The 24,578-nt window shown below is 44.8% G+C and overlaps 1 protein-coding gene across 1 annotated transcript in view; it reads right to left on the bottom strand.

The window, feature by feature from the left end:
• LOC115139630 (serine/threonine-protein kinase D3-like) overlaps positions 1 to 24,578 on the bottom strand; it is a 53,462-nt gene that overhangs the window by 5,467 nt on the left and 23,417 nt on the right. Inside the window, exons 3-17 of the mRNA XM_029677232.2 lie at positions 21,591 to 21,729; positions 19,469 to 19,600; positions 18,848 to 19,005; positions 17,163 to 17,355; positions 16,891 to 16,968; positions 16,125 to 16,305; positions 15,636 to 15,759; positions 15,300 to 15,377; positions 13,429 to 13,705; positions 3,135 to 3,187; positions 2,907 to 2,979; positions 2,305 to 2,411; positions 1,707 to 1,868; positions 1,423 to 1,521; positions 973 to 1,240 (exon numbers count right to left, since the gene is read on the bottom strand). Of these exons, the coding sequence (XP_029533092.1) occupies positions 973 to 1,240; positions 1,423 to 1,521; positions 1,707 to 1,868; positions 2,305 to 2,411; positions 2,907 to 2,979; positions 3,135 to 3,187; positions 13,429 to 13,705; positions 15,300 to 15,377; positions 15,636 to 15,759; positions 16,125 to 16,305; positions 16,891 to 16,968; positions 17,163 to 17,355; positions 18,848 to 19,005; positions 19,469 to 19,600; positions 21,591 to 21,729 (2,122 nt within the window). The remainder of the gene's footprint in view (positions 1 to 972; positions 1,241 to 1,422; positions 1,522 to 1,706; positions 1,869 to 2,304; positions 2,412 to 2,906; positions 2,980 to 3,134; positions 3,188 to 13,428; positions 13,706 to 15,299; positions 15,378 to 15,635; positions 15,760 to 16,124; positions 16,306 to 16,890; positions 16,969 to 17,162; positions 17,356 to 18,847; positions 19,006 to 19,468; positions 19,601 to 21,590; positions 21,730 to 24,578) is intronic.

A 24,578-nucleotide genomic window follows, 5' to 3' on the forward strand; every position in this document is an offset into this window, starting at 1 on the left:
TGAAAACCTTGTGAAGACTTACAGAAAACGTTTGACCAACAAAGGGTATATAACAAAGTATTGAGATAAACTTTTGTTATTGACCAAATACTTATTTTCCACCATAATTTGCAAATAAATTCATGAAAAATCCTACAATGTTTTTTTCTGGATTTTTTTTCTCTCATTTTGTCTGTCGTAGTTGAAGTGTACCTATGATGAAAATTACAGGCCTCTCTCATCTTTTTAAGTGGGAGAACTTGCACAATTGGTGGCTGACTAAATACTTTTTTGCCCCACTGTATAGTGTACATGGCTACCTCTAGGTTGAGTCTACACAAATATTACGCTATTATCAGTCTCAAAGTAACAAAGAAAGTTCCAAAGACAATTCCAAAGAGTTGAGCAGTAGGCTTCTTCTTCTGAGGGGAGAGACTGAAAAAGACCACACTGAGAAAGGTGAAGACCAACCACAGCGACCCTGGGAAACAGAAACTAAGGCGGTCTACTGGTCAACCCAATAGGAACACACGCCACATCCCAAATGGCACCCTTTTCCATTTCCATTTACGGTGCACTACTTTTGACCAGAGCCCTATGGGCCTTATAGGGTGCCATTTGGGATGGAGCCACAGTCTAGTTTTGACCAGGAGTAAACCCCAAGAGATCACACTGTAAGTACACTGAGTGAGTCAACAGTGTATTTATCCTGTAATGGCCAATTACTTGGTGATTACAGGGTTGGTGACTGTAAAAAGCGCCAGTGCATGACTATTGTCTAGAATCTACTTATAAAGCGAGAGTGCTATAGATGGCTCTCAAAATAAATGATCCATAAAAGCAAAATTGGACATGTTGTAAAGAAGGGAAAAAACATGTATTTTTGATCAGAAAAAAAAAACTGTGCGTCCTCAATGACACCGTATTCGCTATATAGTGCACTATAAAGGGAATACGGTGCCATTTGGGATGCACACACCCACTCGCTCTTACCCTCTCCAGAGATGTCCTTCCAGGGGTTGGGAGGGTACATGAAGGCAGCGTTGTGGATCTGGTCGTTGATGTCCTCGTCCTCGTTGAAGGGGAAGGTCCCGCTGAGGCTGACGTAAACGATCACGCCCACCGACCACATGTCCAGGGAACGGTTGTAGCCTTTACTGCGTAGGACCTCAGGCGCCAAGTAGGCGGGCGTGCCCACCACGGAGCGCCTGAACGACTTCTCGCCGATGATGCGAGCGAAGCCGAAGTCACAAAGCTTCACCTATAGGAACACACATAGGAACCAAGGTCATCCTTGTGCTGCCATTCCTTATGGGTAAGTTCCATTTTGAATGCTTTAGTAAGCAAAGTAATTATAAGTAATTGATCTGGTTAAATAAATCAAAATCACAATGAGCCCAATAGCCCAGTCTGCTTGTTGTGGTGCACAGCTCATGTACTCACCTGAGGGAAAGGCTCTGCGGAAGCCAGCAGAACATTCTCAGGCTTCAGGTCACAGTGAACGATGTTCTTAAAATGGAGATGCCTCAAAGCCACCAGGATCTGTGGGTCAGGAAGCACATGGGAAGACTTACTATTGGCTGAGCTGTGGTACTTGTCATTACAGTGGCTTACCAGGATTGTGTAATTATCTCTAGGGTACAGGAACAATTACACAGTAATAAAAACACTTTGCGTAAAGTGTTACTGTGGTTCATTAGTATAAATGATATTTTTCTGTAACTGACCTGTGTGACTAGGAACTTGGTGAGACGCTCAGGGAGCTTGCTCTTCTCACTGGACAAGATCATCTCCAGCATGTCGCCATGGAGCTTCTCCATGACAACAAAGACCCGCTCGGGAGTCTCGAACATGCACTCCAGGTTGACGATCCCAGGATGGTGAAGGTTCTGACAGGCAAGGAGACAGGGATTTAATTCAATTCAAAATGTAATATTTATCCCTGACGTGCAATTAGGGAGAAGGAGATCTAAGATATACCGAAACGTGTTCTCTATGTGCTTGGTGACAGATGATCTCCACTATGCATAGGATAGTGCTGCACTCACATTAGATGTTTTTTTATTTTATTCAACTAACACACTCCACAAATGGAGATATGTATATACCAGGGTCCACAGACGCACTTTGAAATCAGAAAAAGTACATCATTTCTTCAGAATAGCTCTTCAAGGGTCTAACCCGGGACTCCAAACTGGATCTCTACGTTTTACTAATGTTCTTCAGTGAAACTATAGCGAAACGTAGCTAACAAGTTTCAGATTCCCAGGCTATCGGGGTCTAGACTGGCTGTGAAAGAGCCAGGCTTCGCAGTCCATTGTCTACCTGGAGAATAGCCACCTCGTTCCTCAGCTGGCTCTCCTGCTTGGTAGGGAACCTCATCTTGTCGATGATTTTGATGGCCACGTCTCTCCCAGTCTTTCTGTGTTTACCTAAGCATGGACATTAAAAAGATAAATCACAGGCTACTCCCTGCAGACTGTTGCAAATGAACTGTCTGTATTTCTTCCTCTGTCTCCAACTATAGAATAGACCGACGGCGAGGAATTCCACTAATAAAAGTTTATTTGCAAAGCATACAAAGAAAAACAAGCTAGTAGCCTCCCTCTCCCCGTGAATTAAAGCCACTATAAAGAGAAGAAAACATGGCTGGATGGATGTACATAAAGCCAAAGGGAAGGGAACTCTGCTGCTACCACGCTCTCCAACCAAGGTGCATGAATTGAGGAGCAAACTGAAGTGAAGAGGAAATTCAGAAACTCTAAGGAAGACTGTGGAAGTTGATAAAAAAATAGCTTTGTTACTGTTAAAAGCAAAAAAAATAAGCTCTTTTCAACTTCCACGGTCCTGAAGAGTTGCTGAATTTCCTTCCCACTTCACAATGTACATAAAGCCAATGGAACTACTGTAGAGTCAGTCTGACTTACCTCCATACACAATCCCAAACTGGCCCGACCCCAGGACCTCATCAGCAAAGATCTGGTAGACTGAACTGATATCCTAAAAAAAAAGATAAAAAACATATTTCACTAAACAGACAATCCATCTAACATTTTGCAGACATTTTTAAATATTCCTAAATCACTCAGTTATCAGGAATGCTTGTGGAGCTGTAGCTATACATATCTAATATGCGGTATTTGATATACACTTACCACATTCTCTGTGATCTGTGAGTTAGACACTGATATGCTGATTGAAAGGTCCTCTGAAGAGACAAGAACAATATTCTGTGAGGCTTTGGAAACAGTAAATGATCAAGCTCTATTTGAAGCAGGTCCAAGGAAAGGAAACATGATTATATTCTTAATTGTCAAAAGCTTGGACACACCTACTCATTCCAGGGTTTTTCTTTATCTTTGACTATTTTCTACATTGTAGAATAATAGTGAAGACATCCAAACAACGAAATAACACATATGGAATCATGTAGTAACCAAGAAAGTATTAAACAAATCTAAATATATTTTATGTTTGAGATTCTTCAAAGTATCCACAATTTGACTTAATGACAGGTTGGCATTCTCTCAACCAGCTTCATGAGGTAGTCACCTGGAATGCATTTCAATTAACAGGTGTGCCTAGTTAAAAGTTCATTTTTTTGAATTTCTTTCCTTCTTAATGTTTTTGAGTTGTGACAAGGTCTGGAGTGGTATACAGACGATAGCCCTAAGACCAAGTCCATATCAAATAAGCAAAGAGAAATGACAGTCCATCATGACTTTAAGGCATGAAGGTCAGTCAATCCGGACAATTTCAAGATCTTTGAAAGTTTCTTCAAGTGCAGTCGCGAAAAACATCATGCTCTATGATGAAATTGGCTGTCATGAGGACTGCCACAGGAAAGGAAGACCCAGAGTTACCTCTGCTGCAAAGGATAAGTTCATTTGAGTTACCAGCCTCAGAAATTGCAGCCCAAATAAATGCTTCACAGAGTTCAAGTAACAGACACATCTCAACATCAACTGTTCTGAGGAGACTGTGTGAATCAGGCCTTCATGGTCGAATTTAGTGCAAAGAAACCATTACAAAAGGAAACCAATAATAAAACAAACACGAGCAATGGACATTAGACCAGTGGAAATCTGTCCTTTGGTCTGATGAGTCCAAATTTGAGATTTCTGGTTCCAACCGCCGTGTCTTTGTGAGACGCAGAGTAGGTGAACGGATGATCTCCGCATGTGTGGTTCCCACCGTGAAGCATGGAGGAGGAGATGTGATGGTGTGGGGGTGCTTTGCTGGTGACACTCTTTGATTTATTTAGAATTCAAGGCACAATTAACCAGCATGGCTACCACAGCATTCTGCAGCGATACGCCATCCCATCTGGTTTGCAGTTATTTTTCAACAGGACAATGACCCAACACACCTCTAGGCTGTCTAAGGGCAATTTGACAAAGAATGAGTAATGGAGTGCTGCACCAGATGACCTGGCCTCCACAATCACCCGACCTCAACCCAATTGAGATGGTTTGGTATGAGTTGGACCGCAGAGTGAAGGAAAAGCAGCCAACAAGTGCTCAGCATATGTGGGAACTCCTTCAAAACTGTTGGAAAAGAATTCCAGGTGAAGCTGGTTGAGAGAATGCCAAGCATGTGCAAAGCTGTCATCAAGGCAAACGGTGGCCACTTCGAAGAAACTAAAATATTAAATATATTTTTATTTGTTTTAACCCATTTTTGGTTAACGTGATTCCATTTGTGTTATTTCATAGTTGTGATGTCTTCACTATTATTCTACAATGTATAAAATAGTAAAAATAAATAAAAACCCTTGAGTAGGTGTGTCCAAACTTTTGACTGGTACTGTATATTTAAAGTAGATATGATGCTTAACTATTCAAGCTAAAGCAAGCACACACATTTTCTTCAGAAAATGTCCCTTTTGTAGTATACAGTACATTCGGAAAGTATTCAGACCCCTTGACTTTTTCCACATTTTGTTATGTTACAACCTCCAAAATTGATTAAATTGATTGAATTGTTTCCCCTCTATCAATCTACACAACAATAACCCATAATGACAAAGATTTTTTATTTTTTTGTCTATTAAAAATAAAAAACGGAAATCACATTTGCATAAGTATTCAGACCCTTTACTTAGTACTTTGTTGAAGCAACTTTGGCAGCATTTACAGCCTTACAGCTTCTTGGGTATGACGCTACAAGCTTGGCACACCTGTATTTGGGGAGTTTCTCCCATTCTTTGCAGATCCTCTCAAGCTTTGTTAGATTGAATGGGGAGCGTTGCTGCACAGCTATTTTCAGGTCTCCCCAGAGATGTTAGATCGGGTTCAAGTTCGGGCTCTGGCTGGGCCACTTAAGGACATTCAGAGACTTGTCCCGAAGCCACTCATGCACTGTCTTGGCTGTGTGCTTAGGGCCCTTGTCCTGTTGGAAGGTGAACCTTCACCCAGCCTGAGGTCCTGAGCGCATAGGAGAAGATTTTCATCAAGGATATCTCTGTACTTTGCTCCGTTCATCTTTCCCTCGATCCTGACTAATCTCCCAGTCCCTGAAAAACCTCCCCACAGCATGATGCTTTCACCACCATGCTTCACCGTAAGGATGGTGCCAGGTTTCCTTTAGACGGGACGTTTTGCATTTAGGCTAAAGAGTTCAATCTTGTTTTCATCAAAGCAGAGAATCGTGTTTCTCATGGTCTGAGAGTCCTTTAGGGCCTTTTTTGGCAAACTCCAAGCGGGCTGTCACAATCCTGTCTCGGAGCTCTTTGGACAATTCCTTCGACCTCATGGCTTAGCTTTTGCTCTGACATGCACTGTCATGTCCAATCAATTGAATTTACCACCGGTGGACTCCAATCAAATTGTAGAGACATCTCAAGGATGATCAAATGGAATCAGGATGCATCTGAACTCAATTTCAAAGGGTCTGAATACTTATGTAAATAAGGTATTTCTATCTTTTATTTTTAATAAATGAGAAAACATTTCTAAAAACCTGTTTTCACTTTGTCATTATGGGGTATTGTGTGTGGATTGATGAGGATTTTATTTTATTTGATCCATTTTAGAATATGTCTTAAAAAAATGTAAATGTGGAAAAAGGGAAGGGGTCTGAATACTTTCCGAATGCACTGTATATTTTTTATATGCTGTATGTAAAGAATAAGTACAAATCTATTTAGGTGAATGCCCAAAGCCTGTACTTTCAGTACATTTCCATTGGAGTTTCCATTGGTTCTGAACTCGGACTGATCTATATCAGCAGTCCGGTCCCAGAAGTGGGCCACCAAATACCAATCAGCTGGGTCACCCAAAGACTGGGCTTATGTAACACAATCCATAGAAATATATCAAGCTGTCTGCACTGAATGCACAGGCCAGCGGCAAATGGCACCCTATTCCCTATGTAGTGCACTACTTTGTAACTGAGTCACTATATTTTGGGAATATGTGCCATTTGGGACACAAGCAAAATGTTGATGCAAAATTGAACCCAAAGACCTCGACTAATAGAAACTATATTTGAATTGGGCTTGAGGTAGGTAGGCCACTAGTTTGAACCCGTGAGAATAGGTAACCATCAAATAACCAAAGATCGCTAAGGGACAGATAGAAATTCACAGGGGGGAGGGGTGGTCCAAAATAGGTGAGGGTTGTCAAACTTATTTTTTTTGCTTTGGGGAGGGTTGTGTGGTTTTTTATTGGGCACAGGGGAGGTTAGCGTGGTTTTTCCCTGGTTTACATTCGCTCCTCTGCTCGCATTTTCTCTATAAACAATGGCTTGACTTAGCGAAATGCTTGTGCTTCTAGTTCCGACAGTGTAGCAATATCTAATAAGTATTATCTAACAATTTCACAACATTTACCCAATACACACAAATCTAAGTAAAGGAACGGAATTAAGAATATATAAATATGTGGACGAGCAAATCTCACAGCGGCATAGTAACTAATAGACTAATATACAGTAGAATAGCATAGAATGCAGTACATAAGGTTGAAGTCAGAAGTTTACATACACTTAGGTTGAAGTCATTAAAACTCATTTTTCAACCGCTCCACAAATGTCTTGTTAACAAACTCTAGTTTTGGCAAGTCGGTTAGGGCCTCTACTTTGTGCATGACTCAAGTAATTCTTTCAACAATTGTTTACAGACAGATTATTTCACTTATAAATCGCTGTATCACAATTCCAGTGGGTCAGAAGTTTACATATACTAAGTTGACTGTGCCTTAAAACAGCTTGGAAATTTTCAGAAAATGATGTCATGGCTTTAGAAGCCTCTGATAGGCTAATTGACATCATTTGAGACAATTGGAGATGTACCTGTGGATGTATTTCAATGCCTACCTTCAAACTCAGTGCTTCTTTGCTTGACATCATGGGAAAATCAAAAGGTATCAGCCAAGGTCTACAAAAATTGTAGACCTCCACAAGTCTGGATCATCCTTCAGAGCAATTTCCAAATGCCTGAAGGTTCCACGTTCATCGGTACAAACAATAGTACAAAAGTATAAATACCATGGGACCACGTAGCCGTCATACCGCTCAGGAAGGAGACGCATTCTGTCTCCTAGAGATGAATGTACTTTGGTGCGACAACTGCAAATCAATCCCAGAACAACAGCAAAGGACCTTGTGAGGATGCTGGAGGAAACAGGTACAAAAGTATCTATATCCACAGTAAAACGAGTCCAATATCGACATAACCTGAAAAGCCGCTCAGCAAGGAGAAGCCACTGCTCCAAAACCGCCATAAAAAAGCCAGACTACGGTTTGCAAATGCACATGGGGACAAAGATTGTACTTTTTGGAGAAATGTCCTCTGGTCTGATGAAACAAAAAAAGGACTGTTTGGCCATAATGACCATCGTTATGTTTGGAGGAAAAAGGGGGAGGCTTGCAAGCCGAAGAACACCATCTCAACCCGTGAAGCACGTGGGTGGCAGCATCATGTTGTGGGGGTGCTTTGCTGCAGGAGGGACTGGTGCACTTCACAAAATAGATGGCATCAAGAGGGAGGAAAATGATGTGGATATATTGAAGCAACATCTCAAGACATCAGTCAGGAAATTAAAGCTTGGTCGCAAATGGTTCTTCCAAATGGACAATGACCCCAAGCATACTTCCAAAGTTGTGGCAAGGACAACAAAGTCAAGGTATTGGAGTGGCCATCACAAAGCCCTGACCTCAATCCTATAGAAAATGTGTGGGTAGAACTGAAAAAGCGTGTGTGAGTAAGGAGGCCTACAAACCTGACTCAGTTACACCAGCTCTGTCAGGAGGAATGGGCCAAAATTCACCCAACTTAGGGCCAAAATTCACCCAACTTATTGTGGGAAGCTTGTGGAAGGCTACACAAAACGTTTGACCCAATTTAAACAATTTAAAGGCAATGCTACCAAATACGAATTGAGTGTATGTAAACTTCTGACCCACTGGGAATGTGATGAAAGAAATAAAAGCTGAAATAAATCATTCTCTCTACTATTATTCTGACATTTCACATTCTTAAAATAAAGTGGTGATCCTAACTGACCTAAGACAGAGAATTTATATTAGGATTATTTTTTATATTTTTTATTTCACCTTTATTTAACCAGGTTGGCTAGTTGAGAACAAGTTCTCATTTACAACTGCGACCTGGCCAAGATAAAGCATAGCAGTGTGAACAGACAACACAGAGTTACACATGGAGTAAACAATTAACAAGTCAATAACACAGTAGAAAAAAAGAAAAAAAAGAGAGTCTATATACATTGTGTGCAAAAGGCATGAGGAGGTAGGCGAATAATTACAATTTTGCAGATTAACACTGGAGTGATAAATGATCAGATGGTCATGTACAGGTAGAGATACTGGTGTGCAAAAGAGCAGAAAAGTAAATAAATATAAAAATTATGGGGATGAGGTAGGTAAATTGGGTGGGCTATTTACCGATTAGACTATGTACAGCTGCAGCGATCGGTTAGCTGCTCAGATAGCAGATGTTTGAAGTTGGTGAGGGAGATAAAAGTCTCCAACTTCAGCAATTTTTGCAATTCGTTCCAGTCACAGGCAGCAGAGAACTGGAACGAAAGGCGGCCAAATGAGGTGTTGGCTTTAGGGATGATCAGTGAGATACACCTGCTGGAGTGCGTGCTACTGGTGGGTGTTGCCGTCGTGACCAGTGAACTGAGATAAGGCGGAGCTTTACCTAGCATGGACTTGTAGATGACCTGGAGCCAGTGGGTCTGGCGACGAATATGTAGCGAGGGCCAGCCGACTAGAGCATACAGGTCGCAGTGGTGGGTGGTATAAAGTGCTTTAGTAACAAAACGGATGGCACTGTGATAAACTGCATCCAGTTTGCTGAGTAGAGTATTGGAAGCTATTTTGTAGATGACATCGCCGAAGTCGAGGATCGGTAGGATAGTCAGTTTTACTAGGGTAAGTTTGGCGGCGTGAGTGAAGGAGGCTTTGTTGCGGAATAGAAAGCCGACTCTAGATTTGATTTTAGATTGGAGATGTTTGATATGAGTCTGGAAGGAGAGTTTGCAGTCTAGCCAGACACCTAGGTACTTATAGATGTCCACATATTCTAGGTCGGAACCATCCAGGGTGGTGATGCTAGTCGGGCGTGCGGGTGCAGGCAGCGAATGGTTGAAAAGCATGCATTTGGTTTTACTAGCATTTAAGAGCAGTTGGAGGCCACGGAAGGAGTGTTGTATGGCGTTGAAGCTCGTTTGGAGGTTAGATAGCACAGTGTCCAAGGAAGGGCCGGAAGTATACAGAATGGTGTCGTCTGCGTAGAAGTGGATCAGGGAATCGCCCGCAGCAAGAGCAACATCATTGATATATACAGAGAAAAGAGTCGGCCCATAAGTAGTTGGTAAACCAGGCAAGGCAGTCATTAGAAAAACAGAGGCTACTGAGTCTGCCGATAAGAATATGGTGATTGACAGAGTCGAAAGCCTTGGCCAGGTCGATGAAGACGGCTGCACAGTACTGTCTTTTATCGGTGGCGGTTATGATATCGTTTAGTACCTTGCGCGTGGCTGAGGTGCACCCGTGACCGGCTCGGAAACCAGATTAAATGTCAGGACTTTTGAAAAACTGAGTTTAAATGTATTTGGCTAAGGTGGATGTACACTTCAGATTTCAATTGTACATATGAGATGAGTAATGCAAGATATGTAAACATTATTAAAGTGGCCAATGATTTCAAGTCTGTATGTAGGCTGCAGCCTCTCTTTGCTAGTGATGGCTATTTAACAGTCTGATGGCCTTGAGATAGAAGCCGTTTTTCAGTCTCTCGGCCCTCTCTTTGATGCACTTCTATTGACCTCACCTTCGTGGATGATAGCGGAGTCAATAGGCAGTGTCTCGAGTGGTTGTTGTCCTTGATGATATTTTCGACCTTCCTGTGACATTGGGTGGTGTAGATGTCCTGGAGGGCAGGTAGTGTGCCCCCGGTGATGCGTTGTGTGGACCGCACCACCCTCTGGAGAGCCCTGCGGTTGTGGGTGGTACAGTTGCCGTATCAGGCGGTGAACAGCCCAACAGGATGCTCTCAATGGTGCATCTGTAAACACTTGTGAGGGTTTTTTAGGTGACAAGCCAAATGTCTTCAGCCTCCTGAGGTTGAAGAGGCACTGTTGCGCCTTCTTCACCACACTGTCTGTGTGGGTGAACTATTTAAGTTTGTCAGTGATGTGTACGCTGAGGAACTTAAAACTTTCCACCTTCTCCACTGCTGTCCCGTCGATGTGGATGGGGGGTGGGGGGATGCTCCCTCTGCTGTTTCCTGAAGTCCACAATCATCTCCTTTGTTTTGTTGACATTTGGAGATTGTCAAGCCAAGGTTTCGATACTGGGTGAGCCTACAAGGTAGAGGGTGATGCATTTTCTGTTTGTCGAGATTGATATAGTCCATTTTTTCTGGGGTTGAAAACGCAAACCATGATATTGAAGTTCCCAAAGTTGGTATGCTTTGTTTATTGGTTGTGGTGCATTGGCACAGAAAGCTATTGGTGGATATTTTTTTTGGCATATATTTTATATAATTATAAATATGGTATCAAAATGTTGAAAATCTGATTTCCCCCTAGTTGATCATTGTCTGCAGCCGGCTCGAAATGTAGTGTTATGAAATAGACAGGGAGAGTGAGCCTGTACGTGGTGGTCGGCAAACCCTCAACCTTGTGGCCCGTAGCCCTGCGTGGCATCAACTTTGCAACTTCAGCATGCTTTTGTGACAAAATCAATATCCAAGTTTATTTATTTATTTATTTTACCTTTATTTAACCAGGCAAGTCAGTTAAGAACAAATTCTTATTTTCAAGGACGGCCTAGGAACAGTGGGTTAACTGCCTGTTCAGGGGCAGAATGACAGATTTGTACCTTGTCAGCTCAGGGGTTTGAACTTGCAACCTTCCGGTTGCTAGTCCAACGCTCTAACCACAAGGTCGCTACAGTTATTGTTATTTGTGGTCGTAAACATTATTTTCAGTTAATTCTATGAGGGGGAGGGTGATTAATTTATTTTACAGTATAAGGGAGGGTCATGTGAAGGAATTCTTTACATTGGGGAGAGGGGTGCATTTTTCTATGACACGTTGAGTTGGACTAGCCCCTCCCCCCAGCAAATGTTGATCTGTCCCTAATTGACTCACATTGTACTCCATTGTGTGACCACAAATTGTTTTGCTGAGTTGAACTCAATTACACTGAACAAAAATATAAACGCAACATGTAAATTGTTGGTTCCATGTTCCATGAGCTGAAATAAAAGATCCCAGAAAAGTTCCATACGTACAAAAAGCTTATTTCTCTCAAATGTTGTACAGAAATTAGTTGACATCCCTGTTAGTGAGTATTTCTCCTTTGCCAAGATAATCCATCCACCTGACAGATGTGGCATATCAAGAAGCTGATTAAACAGCATGATCATCACACAGGTGCACCTTGTGCTGGGGACAATAAAATACCACTCTAAAATGTGCAGTTTTGTCACACAACACAATGCCACAGATGTCTCAAGTTTTGAGGAAGCGTGAAATTGGCATGCTGACTGCAGGAATGTCCACCAGAGCTGTTGCCAGAGAATTGAATGTTCATATCTCTACCATAACCCGCCTCCAACGTCGTTTTAGAGAATTTGGCAGTACGTCCAACCGGCAACACAACCGCAGACCACGTGTAACCACTCCAGCCCAGGACTTCCACATCCGGCTTCTTCACCCGCGTGATCATCTGAGACCAGCCACCCGGACAGCTGATAAAACTGTGTCAGAAGCCGTCTCAGGAAGCTCATCTATGTGCTTGTCGTGCTCACCAGGGTCTTGACCTGACTGCAGTTCAGCGTCGTAACCGACTTCACCTCCGATGACCACTGGCACGCTGGTGAAGTGTGCTCTTCACAGATGAATCCCAGTTGTAACTGTACCGGGCAGATGGCAGACAGCGTGTATGGCGTCGTGTGAGCGAGCAGTTTGCTGATGTCAACGTTGTGAACAGAGTGCCCCATGGTGGCGGGGGGGTTATACGTTACGGACAATGAACACAATTGCATTTTATCGATGGCAATTTGAATGCACAGAAATACCGTGACGAGATCCCGAGGCCCACTGTCGTGCCATTCATCAGCCGCCATCACCTCATGTTTCAGGATCTGTACACAATTCCTGAAAGATGAAAATGTTCTTTCAGTTCTTCCATGGCCTGCATACTCACCAGACATGTCACCCATTCAGCCTGTTTGGGATGCTCTGGATCGACGTGTACGACAGCGTGTTCCCGCCAATATCCAGCAACTTCACAACAGCCGTTGAAGAGGAGTGGGACAACATTCCACACAGGCCGCGATCAACAGCCAACTTTATGTGAAGGAGATGTGTCGCGTTGCGTGAGGCAAATGGTGGTCACACCAGATACTGACTGGTTTTCTGATCCACGCCTCTACCTTTTAAAAAAAAAGTATCTGTGACCAACAGATGCATATCTGTATTCCCAGTCATGTGAAATCCATAGATTAGGGCCTACTGAATTTATTTCAATTGACTGATTTCCTTATATGAACTGTAGCTCAGTTTATATTTTATTTCAGTGTATGTTGTCACTCTCTATCAATTCATTAATGGCAGGAATTTTCATATCACTTATCACAGCCAGAGATAAATCCAAAAGGGCTCAGAAATCCTCATATCCCTTAAATCGCCTTAAAATGCCGCCATTTCATTTTCCAGTAATAGACTTTGAGCCGGCAGCGGGAGGCCACAGTGGAGTCCCTCTGTGTTTTCCAAAATACACTCAAGCTCCACACACACACACACACACACACACATACACACACACACACACACACACACACACACACACACACACACACACACACACACACACACACACACACACAAACATGACCATTACGTGACATTACATTTCACTCATCTCCTCAGCAGATCTCAATCACATTAGCAGAAGGGTTCCCACTCTACTCACTGTGATCCTTGCCCTGTCCATGGCCAGTGCAGACGCTGGGTTGGGGAGTGACAGGCATCAGCGCCTGCCGGATGGCCTTCTCCCAGCCCTGGGCCACCTCTAGCCCCACGCCGGTGGCGGCCAGGGCAGGGTTATGGAATTGACCGCTGTTATTCTCCCCAACGTAGTAGACCATGGTGGAGGTGATGATCTCGAAGCAGTGAGGGTTGCTGCCCTGGGCCAGGCTGTGGAAGTCCTGCACCTGCTCCACCTGTAGGATCTCTGACAGCGGGATCTCCTGAGGATGGGGTCAGATGAGCAGCTCAAAGGTCACCAAAGGTCACAACGAATTGTCAGCCAATCAAACGACCCGTGAGGCTGAGGTTCCTCCAATCAGTTGCTAAAAAGTGGGTTTCCAGGAACTAATACACCTACAGCATAGGGTCCTAACTGTCCCACCTTTACTAGCTCCCCCTCTCTCCTTTCCTCTGCTATGGCCTCTCCTTACTCTCTGACAGCCTTTAAGGAATGAAGTGTGTTGGGCTTTTCAAGTCCAATTTAACATTCCGCCTTCTTTCCTCTGTTGTAGCCGAGCGGGACAACACACCCACAAGGTGAAAAAAACATCTGAAAGAGAGAGAGAGAGGAGTGGAACTGCTCTGCTGCTGGCCAGCCAATCGTCTCTCAGTCAGCCCAGTCTGCTGCGCCCGCCCGGGCCCCTCCACGCCTCTGTCGCCAGTATCAGAAGAACTGCTTGCGGTTTGCTGAGTGCGCCACATGACAGGGCGCTCCGCCGGGCCGGGGGGAAGCAAATCGCTCCCCTGATTAAAAGGCAGGACGTGCCTCCCCAATCTGGGCACAAGGCATGCTGGCAGCCTGCCAGGCAGGGAGGGAGCAGCAGCCAGAGACACCACAGGGAAGCCCCCCGGTCCTGGTGCTGACTATCCGCCACAAGAGGAGCAGGCTTAGCCACAGGGCTCTCTCCTACTCCACCTCTTTCTCCCTTCCCCTCTCTTTTTACATCTCTCTCAATCCCTTTCACCCCATCTCTCGCTTTTCCCATCTTACTTAGTACCTCTCTCTCACTACCTCTCTCTCTAACTCTCTCTAACTCTCTCTCTCTCTCTCTCTCTACCTCTCTCTCTCTACCTCTCTCTGTCACTACCTCTCTCTACCTCTCTCTCTACCTCTCTCTCTCTCTCTCTCTCTCTCTCTGTCACTACCTCTCTACCACTCTCTCTCTCTCTCTCTCTCTCTCTCTCACTACATCTCTCTCTACCTCTCTCTCTAACTCTCTCACTACCTCTCTCCCTCTCTCTACCTCTCTCTCTCTACCTCTCTCTGTCACTACCTCTCTCTACCTCTCTCTACTCTCTCTCTCTACCTCTCTCTCACTACCTCTCTCTCTAACTCTCTCACTACCTCTCTCTCTCTCTCTCTGTCACTACCTCTCTACCACTCTCTCTCTCTCTCTCTCTCTCTCTCTCTCTCTGTCACTACCTCTCTCACTACCTCTCTCTACCGCTCTCTCTACCTCTCTCTCTACCTCTTGCTCTCTCTCACTCTCATACTACCTCTCTCTCTCTGTCTCCCTCCGAGATCTTCAAAGGATTAGTGATATTCTGAGGGGCTCAATAGGTCACATGCAAAAAACAACATGAAGGGAGGAGAGAATAGAGAGGAAAAATATAGCCTTGCCTGTCTGTCTGTCCTAAAATAACACCACAAAACATGACTAAAATGTTCACTTCATAAATAGAAAACAATTACCGGTATGACAGGACTTTCTAGCTTGTCTCAGAGCCTCACGCTCTTTTTATTTGAGTAATGTCTTATTTTGTCTGTGTAACTGCTATAATTGGACAGGGAAGGTATAATGAGAGACGCACTACCTTGTAATACTTGGATCCCGTTTCGTTCTGCAGCAGGGTCAGACACTTGCTATCAAGCCTCCAGTAATGCCTCTTCCTCTGGAAACGGATAAAAGCAGTGAGTTATCATCAAGAACTCTGAAACCAATATCATCTCTATACAGACTATTGATTAGAGACTATTGATTAAAGACTATGTGTGCATCCCAAATAGCACCCTATTCCCTATGCAGTGCACTACTTTTGACCAGGACCTATTCGGGCTCCAGTCAACGCCAGTGCACTATAAAAGGGAACAGGGTGCCATTTGGGATTCAGCTAATACGACAATCCAGGGTTATAAACGAGGTTTCTCACCATGTTGTCTCGGCTGGTGTAGTGGACCATCCACCCCTCCCGAACCATGGTTGAGCTCTTCCGCTTGGTTTGTTTTATGGACTGAACCACCCGCATTAGGGGGATGAAAGTGCTCGTCATGGGGCTACACAAAGTGTCAAGAGCTCGCATGAATGAACGAACGTGTGCCCTGGCGTCAATAGCCAAAGCACTGACACACATCTACAAAGCCCACGTGATTGTTTCAACAAACTCACAACCCTTTCCCATATACAAAACAGGACAGAGCACACACAAAAGGAGCTCCACAATTGAACGCATCTGCACACGTGATAGGTATTCAATGAGTTAAACATGCCATTCCATCCCTTCCAGTCCAGTGGTGGCTGTGCGGGAGGAGATGGGTCTCTCATGGGACATCGCACAATCTGTGGCCAAAGACACACTCCAGGGGCAGCGGATAGCTGAGGCATTATGTCCCATCCGGGACAAAGAAGACTAAGCAAGTACCTGATAGCCTTGACTGTCTCCTCGTCCTTGTCCCCTTCCAGACAGGGCCCCTCTATGTAGAACTTGTCGTCTGGGGTGGAGGGCTCCTCTGGGTCTTCCATGCTCTGGCTGCCCTCGCTGTTCACATAACAGTTGTCCACCTCCATGGTGGCCTCAGAGTCGGGGCCTGGGCTGGCTGGTTCTGGGACAGGAAACACAGGAGCATGGGGGGGGGGTTGATATTGATTGATTGATTGATTTCAAACGCTTTAAAAGTAGAAGAAAAAAAATACCCAAGGATGAAACATTCAAGTGTTAAAATGCACTTATTTACAGTGTGGTAATCTGTGTGATAAAGACAGGTACTGCTTATTGGCTTGGCCCTTCCTGTATCCGCTGTAGACACATACTGTACTTGTGAAAGAAGAGTTGGCTATAGTATATATCGTATGGGACTAGGCTAGCTGCTAACTACATGGGGAGTCAATACATTCAATGCACTGGGAGGGGCAGAAATGCTGCTAACTACATGGGGAGTCAATACATTCAATGCACTGGGAGGGGCAGAAATGCTGCTAACTACATGGGGAGTCAATACATTCAATGCACTGGGAGGGGCAGAAATGCTGCTAACTACATGGGGAGTCAATACATTCAATGCACTGGGAGGGGCAGAAATGCTGCTAACTACATGGGGAGTCAACACATTCAATGCACTGCCCAGTAAATAGTGGGGACAAGTTACGGAGGACATTTTAGGTTGCGATACCACTTGAGACAAACTCACCTCCGTTAAAAGAAACCTCACCGAGGCAGTCTCTTGGTATCTTGGCCGCACATCTCTTATGGCAGTTAAATTTGCAATCTGAAAACACAAAGATTTACCGTTCAACGGCAAGTTCAATCATTGGGAAATCGACCAGCTCTGTGATGATGGCATATTGATGTGTATTATCTTCATTTGTGTTGAATTCTTCTTTTCAGTATGGTATCAACAAACTCTTCAAGCTACTGGAAATACTACGACATTGAATCCATCCGACACAATATGCAGCTCACCTTTGCACTGCATGCCCTGACGGAACAGGCCCTTCAGCAGGCGTTTGCAGTACTGGCAGATGGTTGGTCTGGTGTAGGTGTGCACTGAGAAGGTGTGCGGCACCTTGACCCGTCCCAGCACCATCTTCTCCATCCAGATAGGTCTGCCACTTAACAGGCTGTTACGCTTCCCTGCCCCCAGGAGAGGGCGCAGCTGAGGGAGCGAGAGAGAGCGATAGATAAGAGAGTGAGTGAGAGAGAGAGAGAGACAGAGAGAGACAGAGAGAGAGACACAGAGAGAGAGAGACAGAGAGAGAGACAGAGAGAGAGAAAGACAGAGAGAAAGACAGAGAGAGAGAGAGAGTGAGAGAGAGACAGAGACAGAGAGAGAGACAGAGAGAGAGAGAGAGAGAGAGAGAGAGAGAGAGAGACAGAGAGACAAAGAGAGACAAAGAGAGACAAAGAGAGACATAGAGAGAGAGAGAGAGAGACAGAGAGAGAGAGACAAAGAGAGAGACAAAGAGAGAGACAGAGAGCGCGAGAGAGAGAGAGAGCGCGTGAGGACAACAGAGAGAAAGAGAGGGTGAAGGGGGAGGTAGCCACAATGGCATAAAAGGAAGGAAAAGGATAACAGCACAAGAAGAAGAAAGATAAAAATCGTAAAAAAATAAGAAAATCATACCAGACATTACTGTACTGTAGCCTATGTTGTACTGTCTTAATAAACTGTCAAGTTCTGAATAGCATCTCATAGCACTGAAAGGATTTTATTGTACAGAATCTTAAGTGACGCCTCCTTTAGAAAGGTACGGGCCACATGACCCGGAGAGAAGTAGCCGGTGTAAAAGTTCATTTTGAATGATCTTCAGATATGGACATTAAAGGCCAATATTTCATTGGGCAACAGTGAACAGAGCTTTTGAGAAGGCTTTGCTTCATCAGCCTTGACTGGGAGGCAGCAGAGTCAATAACGCTGTCTGCTTTGTGCCTCTTAATAGACTGTGGCCAGGATTCCATCCAAGGCTCGTTATTGTGCAGGGCATTGTCGGCCTGGCGGTAATATTAAACACGACTATAAACTTAACTGACCAGAACTAAAGTGCACATTAGTCTAATATTTTCAGACACAAATTGTGTGGGAAAGGAAATAATCATGAGTGGGGTTTTGTTTAGCAAAAGACTACTTACTGAACGGGAGAAAAGTGGATATTAAAAACAATCCTTTGTGCAGTATGTTTGGATGGTCCGATACTGCATGAGGAGGGATTGAAAAGGCTTTATGAAAGTGATTCACATGAAGGGCCTTGTTTCTTCAGTAAATTGGCCCCTGGGTTTTGGTATGTACACACAGCGTTTTGAGGTAAACACTCTCTTCATGCTCCCAACTATTAATTGGCCAGCCTGAATGGAAAACATTTTGGTTTGCCTGAAGCTATTGCTCCTGACTGAGTTTAACTTGTGTGACTGTCTGTATAGAGAAAGTGTGTGTGTCTGTGTGTGTGTGTCTGTGTGTGTGTGTGTGTGTGTGTGTCAATGCATGCCTGTGTGTGTGTGTCTTGAAGAGCCGGAAGCTGAACATAGTGCTACAACCAGCAGTAGTGGAAAGTGGAGCAACAGCAGCAGCACAGATATAGTGTCCCGAAAAGCAGCCTATTCCCTATATAGTGCACTTATTTTGAACAAAGCCAGTATGCGCGTCCCCCTACCTCTTCCTGGGGTGTAGGGACGTGTTCAATGGGAGCTGGGCGGGGGACTGACAGCACGGCTCCAGGCAGGGACACGTTGGACAGCCGTCTCTTCCTCACCCCGCTGCAGTTGTTAGGGATCTTAAAGGCACAGCGCTTGTGGTAGTTCAGCCCACATCCTATAGAGGAGGCACAGTACTTAGTAACCATACCTACATGTCTCTGTCTCTCTCTCTCTCTCTCTCGACACAGAGTTAGGTCATGTACAGAGCATTCCTGTACTGAGTATCCAGGTGAACGTTCAGTGTTGTTTCACTCTTCTATCAGGTTACATATGGTGAATAACTCTCTCGTCTGACAATCATCTGCTCCACAAAGCGTTACAAGAGCCCATCGACTGCTTGGCATCACCACAATGAGATCCACTCAAAGGCTGTTCTGATCAGGACTTCAAAGCTGTCCTCTCTGAAAAAGCAGGAAGCCCCAGTCTATCAAGACATCCTGCTGTACAATTCCCCAGGCTTTGATTCGGGCCCATGTGAGCCAGGGCCTTGATTTGAGGTGAAGCCCAGGTCAAGAGTGAAGTGACTGGGATCAGAGCAGCTAGGCTAGGGTGGCACGGGTGGCAGGGTACAGACTTACCTTCACATTTGAGGCCCTGCCGGACCAGGCCCCACAGCATTTCCCCACAATCATCACAGAAGGCCGGGGCCTTGTAGGAGTGCACGTACAAGGCATGGGGACGGATCTGGAAGTCCTCAACAGTGGCCAGAGCTGAGACACACACACACATACACACTGGGTTACTGTACTGCAGGAAAAACACATTAACAACGAAGTGAGACATGCATTTATATGAATAACAGAGGAAGTACATTTAGATATGAGATGAGACACGATCAAACCATTAAGCACCATTACGAGGCAATGATTTAGCAGAAAGCCAAAACAAATCTCACCAGTTCTACACGACCGCCACTAAGGCTTGGAAGATGACAATCATAACGACTTCCATCGAACCCACTTAAAAGCACAGCTCACGTTGTTATGTTTCAGAGAAATTGCTTCATTTTTCTTTCAAGTTTTGATTCAGAGTGCTTTTGATGCCTTTCAGATGGAGGACTAAACAGGCCGTGCTGACGAACCGCTAAAAGCAGCGGGTGTCCCTCCTATTGCCTCTGACCACAGACGTCTCTGCATAATCCCCACCGTGCGTCGACACCGAGCAAGTCATCAACTACGGCCAGCGTTTCGCCTTGAACAATGTACCTGGTCGTCTTTTGAGTTTGACATGACTCTAAACGCCAGGTCAGACACATGAATGTCATTGTGTCCCCCAACTTGGTTAATGTGAAATAGGCTGTGTCCTCTACTAACACTTTTGACCACAGTTGACTATAATGAATACGGTGTCATTTGGGATGTAGAAAGTTCATTTCAGGGCATTAATGTACTGCTGGGTGATGTGCCTGTTCTCTAACCGATGGATTTTCCTCTGAGGGCAAAAATGTGCTTGAAGTCTTGCCACCTTTGCTCTTTGCTCGGTCCGACCATTCATTACATGTCCACTTTCCAAGAAAATGAATTTACCGGCTCATAAGCCCCCCCCTCTCTCTCTCTCTTTTCAAAAAAATCAATAGGCGAACATGAAGGCCACCTTCGAACCAAGTGGTTGTAATGAACAACAGCGCCATAGCAACCACATTCCCAGTGGGCACACAAACAATCCAGACAGCATTCACGAAAGAGCATTCTGCCCCTAGAGAGAAACACACAGATCTCGTATTGAACAAGGTTTTCTAGATGTCATACAATATATTCACTACAATATAATCTGACAATGACTAGGTGGAGACAGGTGTGTAAAGGGCATGAGAAGCATTCACCAGCTCACAATCGACGTCCTCATCGATCACGGAGAGAAACAGCAAGTGCAGAAATAACAAGCGCACGACTTTGAGCTGGTAGCCAACCGAAATCTGCCAGGGCCTCCCTCTGAGAGAGACCTTGCTCAGACCGAGCAGAGCAGAGTTGTGTGGAGTTTGGGACCGGAGCCCAACAAGCCACGAAACAAAAGGAGAGGTGTCAAAGGAAGTTGAAAGGGATCTGAACCGAGCTGAACTGAGCTGCCAGAGAGGAACTCAGCAGGCCTGTCTGTCTGTGCAAAACCAGAGAGGGGAAAACATGTTTTGTCTTTTATCCAGGGCATGAAGTGACTGAAAGAGGAGTAAGACTCAAGCAGCGTATCATCACTCTCATCAACACTACTGACTGACTGTGGGGCCCAGCTGCACCAAAAACAAGCAGAGGATGAGGAAGTGGTCTGGGGTTGAGTCTTGTGTGGTTGGCTGCGAATTCACACGTTTTGTCTCATGTGTTGAAATTGAACATGAATACTACTCTGGGGTGTGCCGCTGTTCAGGTGCTGGTTGAGTTTCACACGTATGACTGTCAACAACAGACCACAAGACACTGTCACAGGAAATGAGTGTGTCCACCGAAAATGTTGTGGGTGCATCTTGGGTCGGGCCGAGAATACATGGGGGACACATGACGTGACATAGGGCCTACATAGTAGCTACACAGGACAGATCAAGGGTGTACACAAGGAGAGAACATGGATTTGAAAGGGTTTCAGGGTACACAAAGCGACCGCCGTACCACATAAAGCACCCTCCTAAATATCAACTTTTCCCGACATCAACTTCTTCAACCCGCTATCAACTTCATCGCTTGTGACAAGGAGTATCTCAAAGACCCTCACCGGAGAGGACCACCTCGATCAGGTCTCCCTCATGGATGTCCTCCGCTGACGACAGCCTCTGCAGGATGTTCTCCGAAGTCAGGTCATGGCGGAACAGAAGGATCTTGTCGTACATGCCAAAGAATCCACACTCCGGGAACTGGGGAGAAGAAGAAGAGCAAGAGCTATTACAGGTGTGTTTAGTTCACACAACGTGTCACTGTGACGTATCTATCAAGGGTTTGGGACCAAAATAATTCATTTTGGTTTCCGAGCAGAACCCCTATTTATTTTATTCTGTTCCAGTAAAGTAAAGTTCAAGTAAAGTTCTGAAACGGTTCAAGCCCCCTCAAAAAGTAACGGTTCATATAGTTTGTTTTTGTACCCGGCGAAATCAACCTCGTTTTTTTGACATCTAGCTCATTCATTTGCTCCACCAACTCGTGCGGAGAGAGCAGCTTGCTATGGAACGGGTAAGCTACTCACATGTTTGATGGACAGATAAGTGCAGGCGCGAGATGCAACTGACATTTCACAGGTGGGGAAAGAGCCCGGTGTAGACATGGAGGGGGCTTGGCTTGAAGCACTGAGCATCATGACATGAAGTGAATTGGAATGGGTTTAGGCTATTACTATTACAACCGTATTACAGTGTTATATACTAGACATTGGGAATATTTGTGGACCAAAAAAAGAAGCGTTATTAACCGGTTCTCAAGATCTGAAAATAACGGTTCCATTCTGGAACACTAGAGATCACTTTCGTTCCCAGCTCTGTTTGCGCTACACATTTTTTGTTGTTGTTCTCTTTCGGTTTTCGGTTCTGTTCCCTGCACTGGTTCCAACCCCAAGTATGTATGACTCAGGCCTGAGATTCTCCATTAAAAGTACTTTTTAGTCCAGGATTAGGTTAAAGCATATAAAGGCATTCCAATTTGACATAACCTTTCGGGGGGGGGATTATGGATGGGGCCCTTGTAGGCCTACACCACCAGCAAGAAACGAGTGAAGAGCAGTTTGCATGGAGTGTGTGTGCAGCAGCCAGCCAGGCAGCACAGAGAGAGTGACAGCAGGAAATTGAACCCACAGGCTCTGGAGCTGCAGCAATTAATCTCCTCTAGTCATGAATTATGCCTGTGGTCCTGTCACTGACACCCTGCTGCCATTAGCCGTCCGTCCTGCTCTGTCTCCCCTACGCTACAGCCCAAAACAATATGACACCCAACTGACAAGGCCCATAACACATTCTGGACCCAAACAATCTACCAGCAGCCACTGACCTGATGTGCTAGCTAGTACACCGCATTCCAAGCAGCGTGTCACTGACCTGATGTGCTAGCTAGTACACCGCATTCCAAGCAGCGTGTCACTGACCTGATGTGCTAGCTAGTACACCGCATTCCAAGCAGCGTGTCACTGACCTGATGTGCTAGCTAGTACACCGCATTCCAAGCAGCGTGTCACTGACCTGATGTGCTAGCTAGTACACCGCATTCCAAGCAGCGTGTCACTGACACGATCCTACTACAACACACCACACCACAAGCCAACCGACCCAGTTCAATCCAACAGCATACAGAGGAAATCAGAAGCAATATTCCACCACTTGACATACTGAACTACTGACTACAAAGGCACTGTGACCCCCGAATCATACATCGCCGTAAAATATGCATATGCAGGCCTCAATCAAGTAGTTGACCATGAAGAAGAAAAACCACATAGGCCTGTGTATGTCGCCACGCAATAGGCTGCTTCGTGCCTTTAAGGGTCCATTTCCGGTTGACCTCCACTTATAGTAAAAATCTATCTGTAGAAAAGTATTGAAGGCAAATAAAAATGTATATATGTAAAAGCCAGTGTAATTTATATTTCAGGAAAAACTTTATCGCCACATCAACAACAGACAGCCATCCACCCAGAAGACAGGAAGCTGTATCTGTAGGAGTCTAAATCAGACAGTTAATCTGACTCCACCATCCGCAATAGAGATACTGTACATGCAGACCAACCCCAACAAGACAAACAAGGAAGTGAGCTGTCCTTTGTCTATCCTATCGGAACGAAGTATTGAGGTCTCCTATTGGATGGAGCCTGCAGGGAATAATGTAAATCTGACTCGCAACAGGGTGGATGACTGTTTATGGTTGATCCCTCAACGTGATACCCTCCCCACGTATTTTATGTCAGACATAGGGCCAAACCTCATGTTAGGCTTAAGGATCAAGTAAATCTAATCGTGATTCAATATTATGCAATTGAAAGATTATTATCTTGGGCCAATAAAGGCAACCGAAATCTCAGGATCTATCTAATCAGACCCATGAGACGATTGGTGGTCATAAGATGCATCACGACATGACATCGTTTTTATGTTGGTGCCATTGAAAAAAAACACACAAAAAACACAGGTACTCGCGTAGCATGCATCAATCTGTCTGCAAATCCACACACTGTACCCGCCACAACCATCAACAACTGTTCGGTTATTCGACTCACATAAGGAAGTAAGGAATGAGCACCACACAGACACTGTACATTATATCATAGAAATCAAGAGCTTCCGCTGCTTCGTTTAACATCTCCATTGTCAACAGTGGCCCCACTGTCTGTTTGGTGAACACAATCTTACAGAGTGTGACTAAGCAGCAATAGCTCAGCAGCGATGATGTGAACTCACGTGGAAACAGCTGATCCCGTCTTTGTGCTAAACCACTATTAACCCGAGATGAACTCTGGCATGCACACGATCCCCTCATCCACACTCTCTCGATGTATTATCACACTGTCAGCAGTCTTTAAAAAACTCGTATTGCGGCGGGCTAAATCACAGGGTCGCACAGAGTGTCTTGTTAGTCTCAAACAAATCCACTTTGAAACAAAAGTATACACCTCACACACACGGTTAAGGGCTTCGGGAAAAAAATAAGAAAAGACACTCGTTCCATGTCAGACATAGAGCTGTAATGTATTACATTTTGGTTTGCATCCTAATATGACACTTTATAT

This window comes from Oncorhynchus nerka, linkage group LG13, assembly GCF_034236695.1.
Source record: "Oncorhynchus nerka isolate Pitt River linkage group LG13, Oner_Uvic_2.0, whole genome shotgun sequence".
NCBI classification, from domain to species: Eukaryota; Metazoa; Chordata; class Actinopteri; order Salmoniformes; family Salmonidae; genus Oncorhynchus; species Oncorhynchus nerka.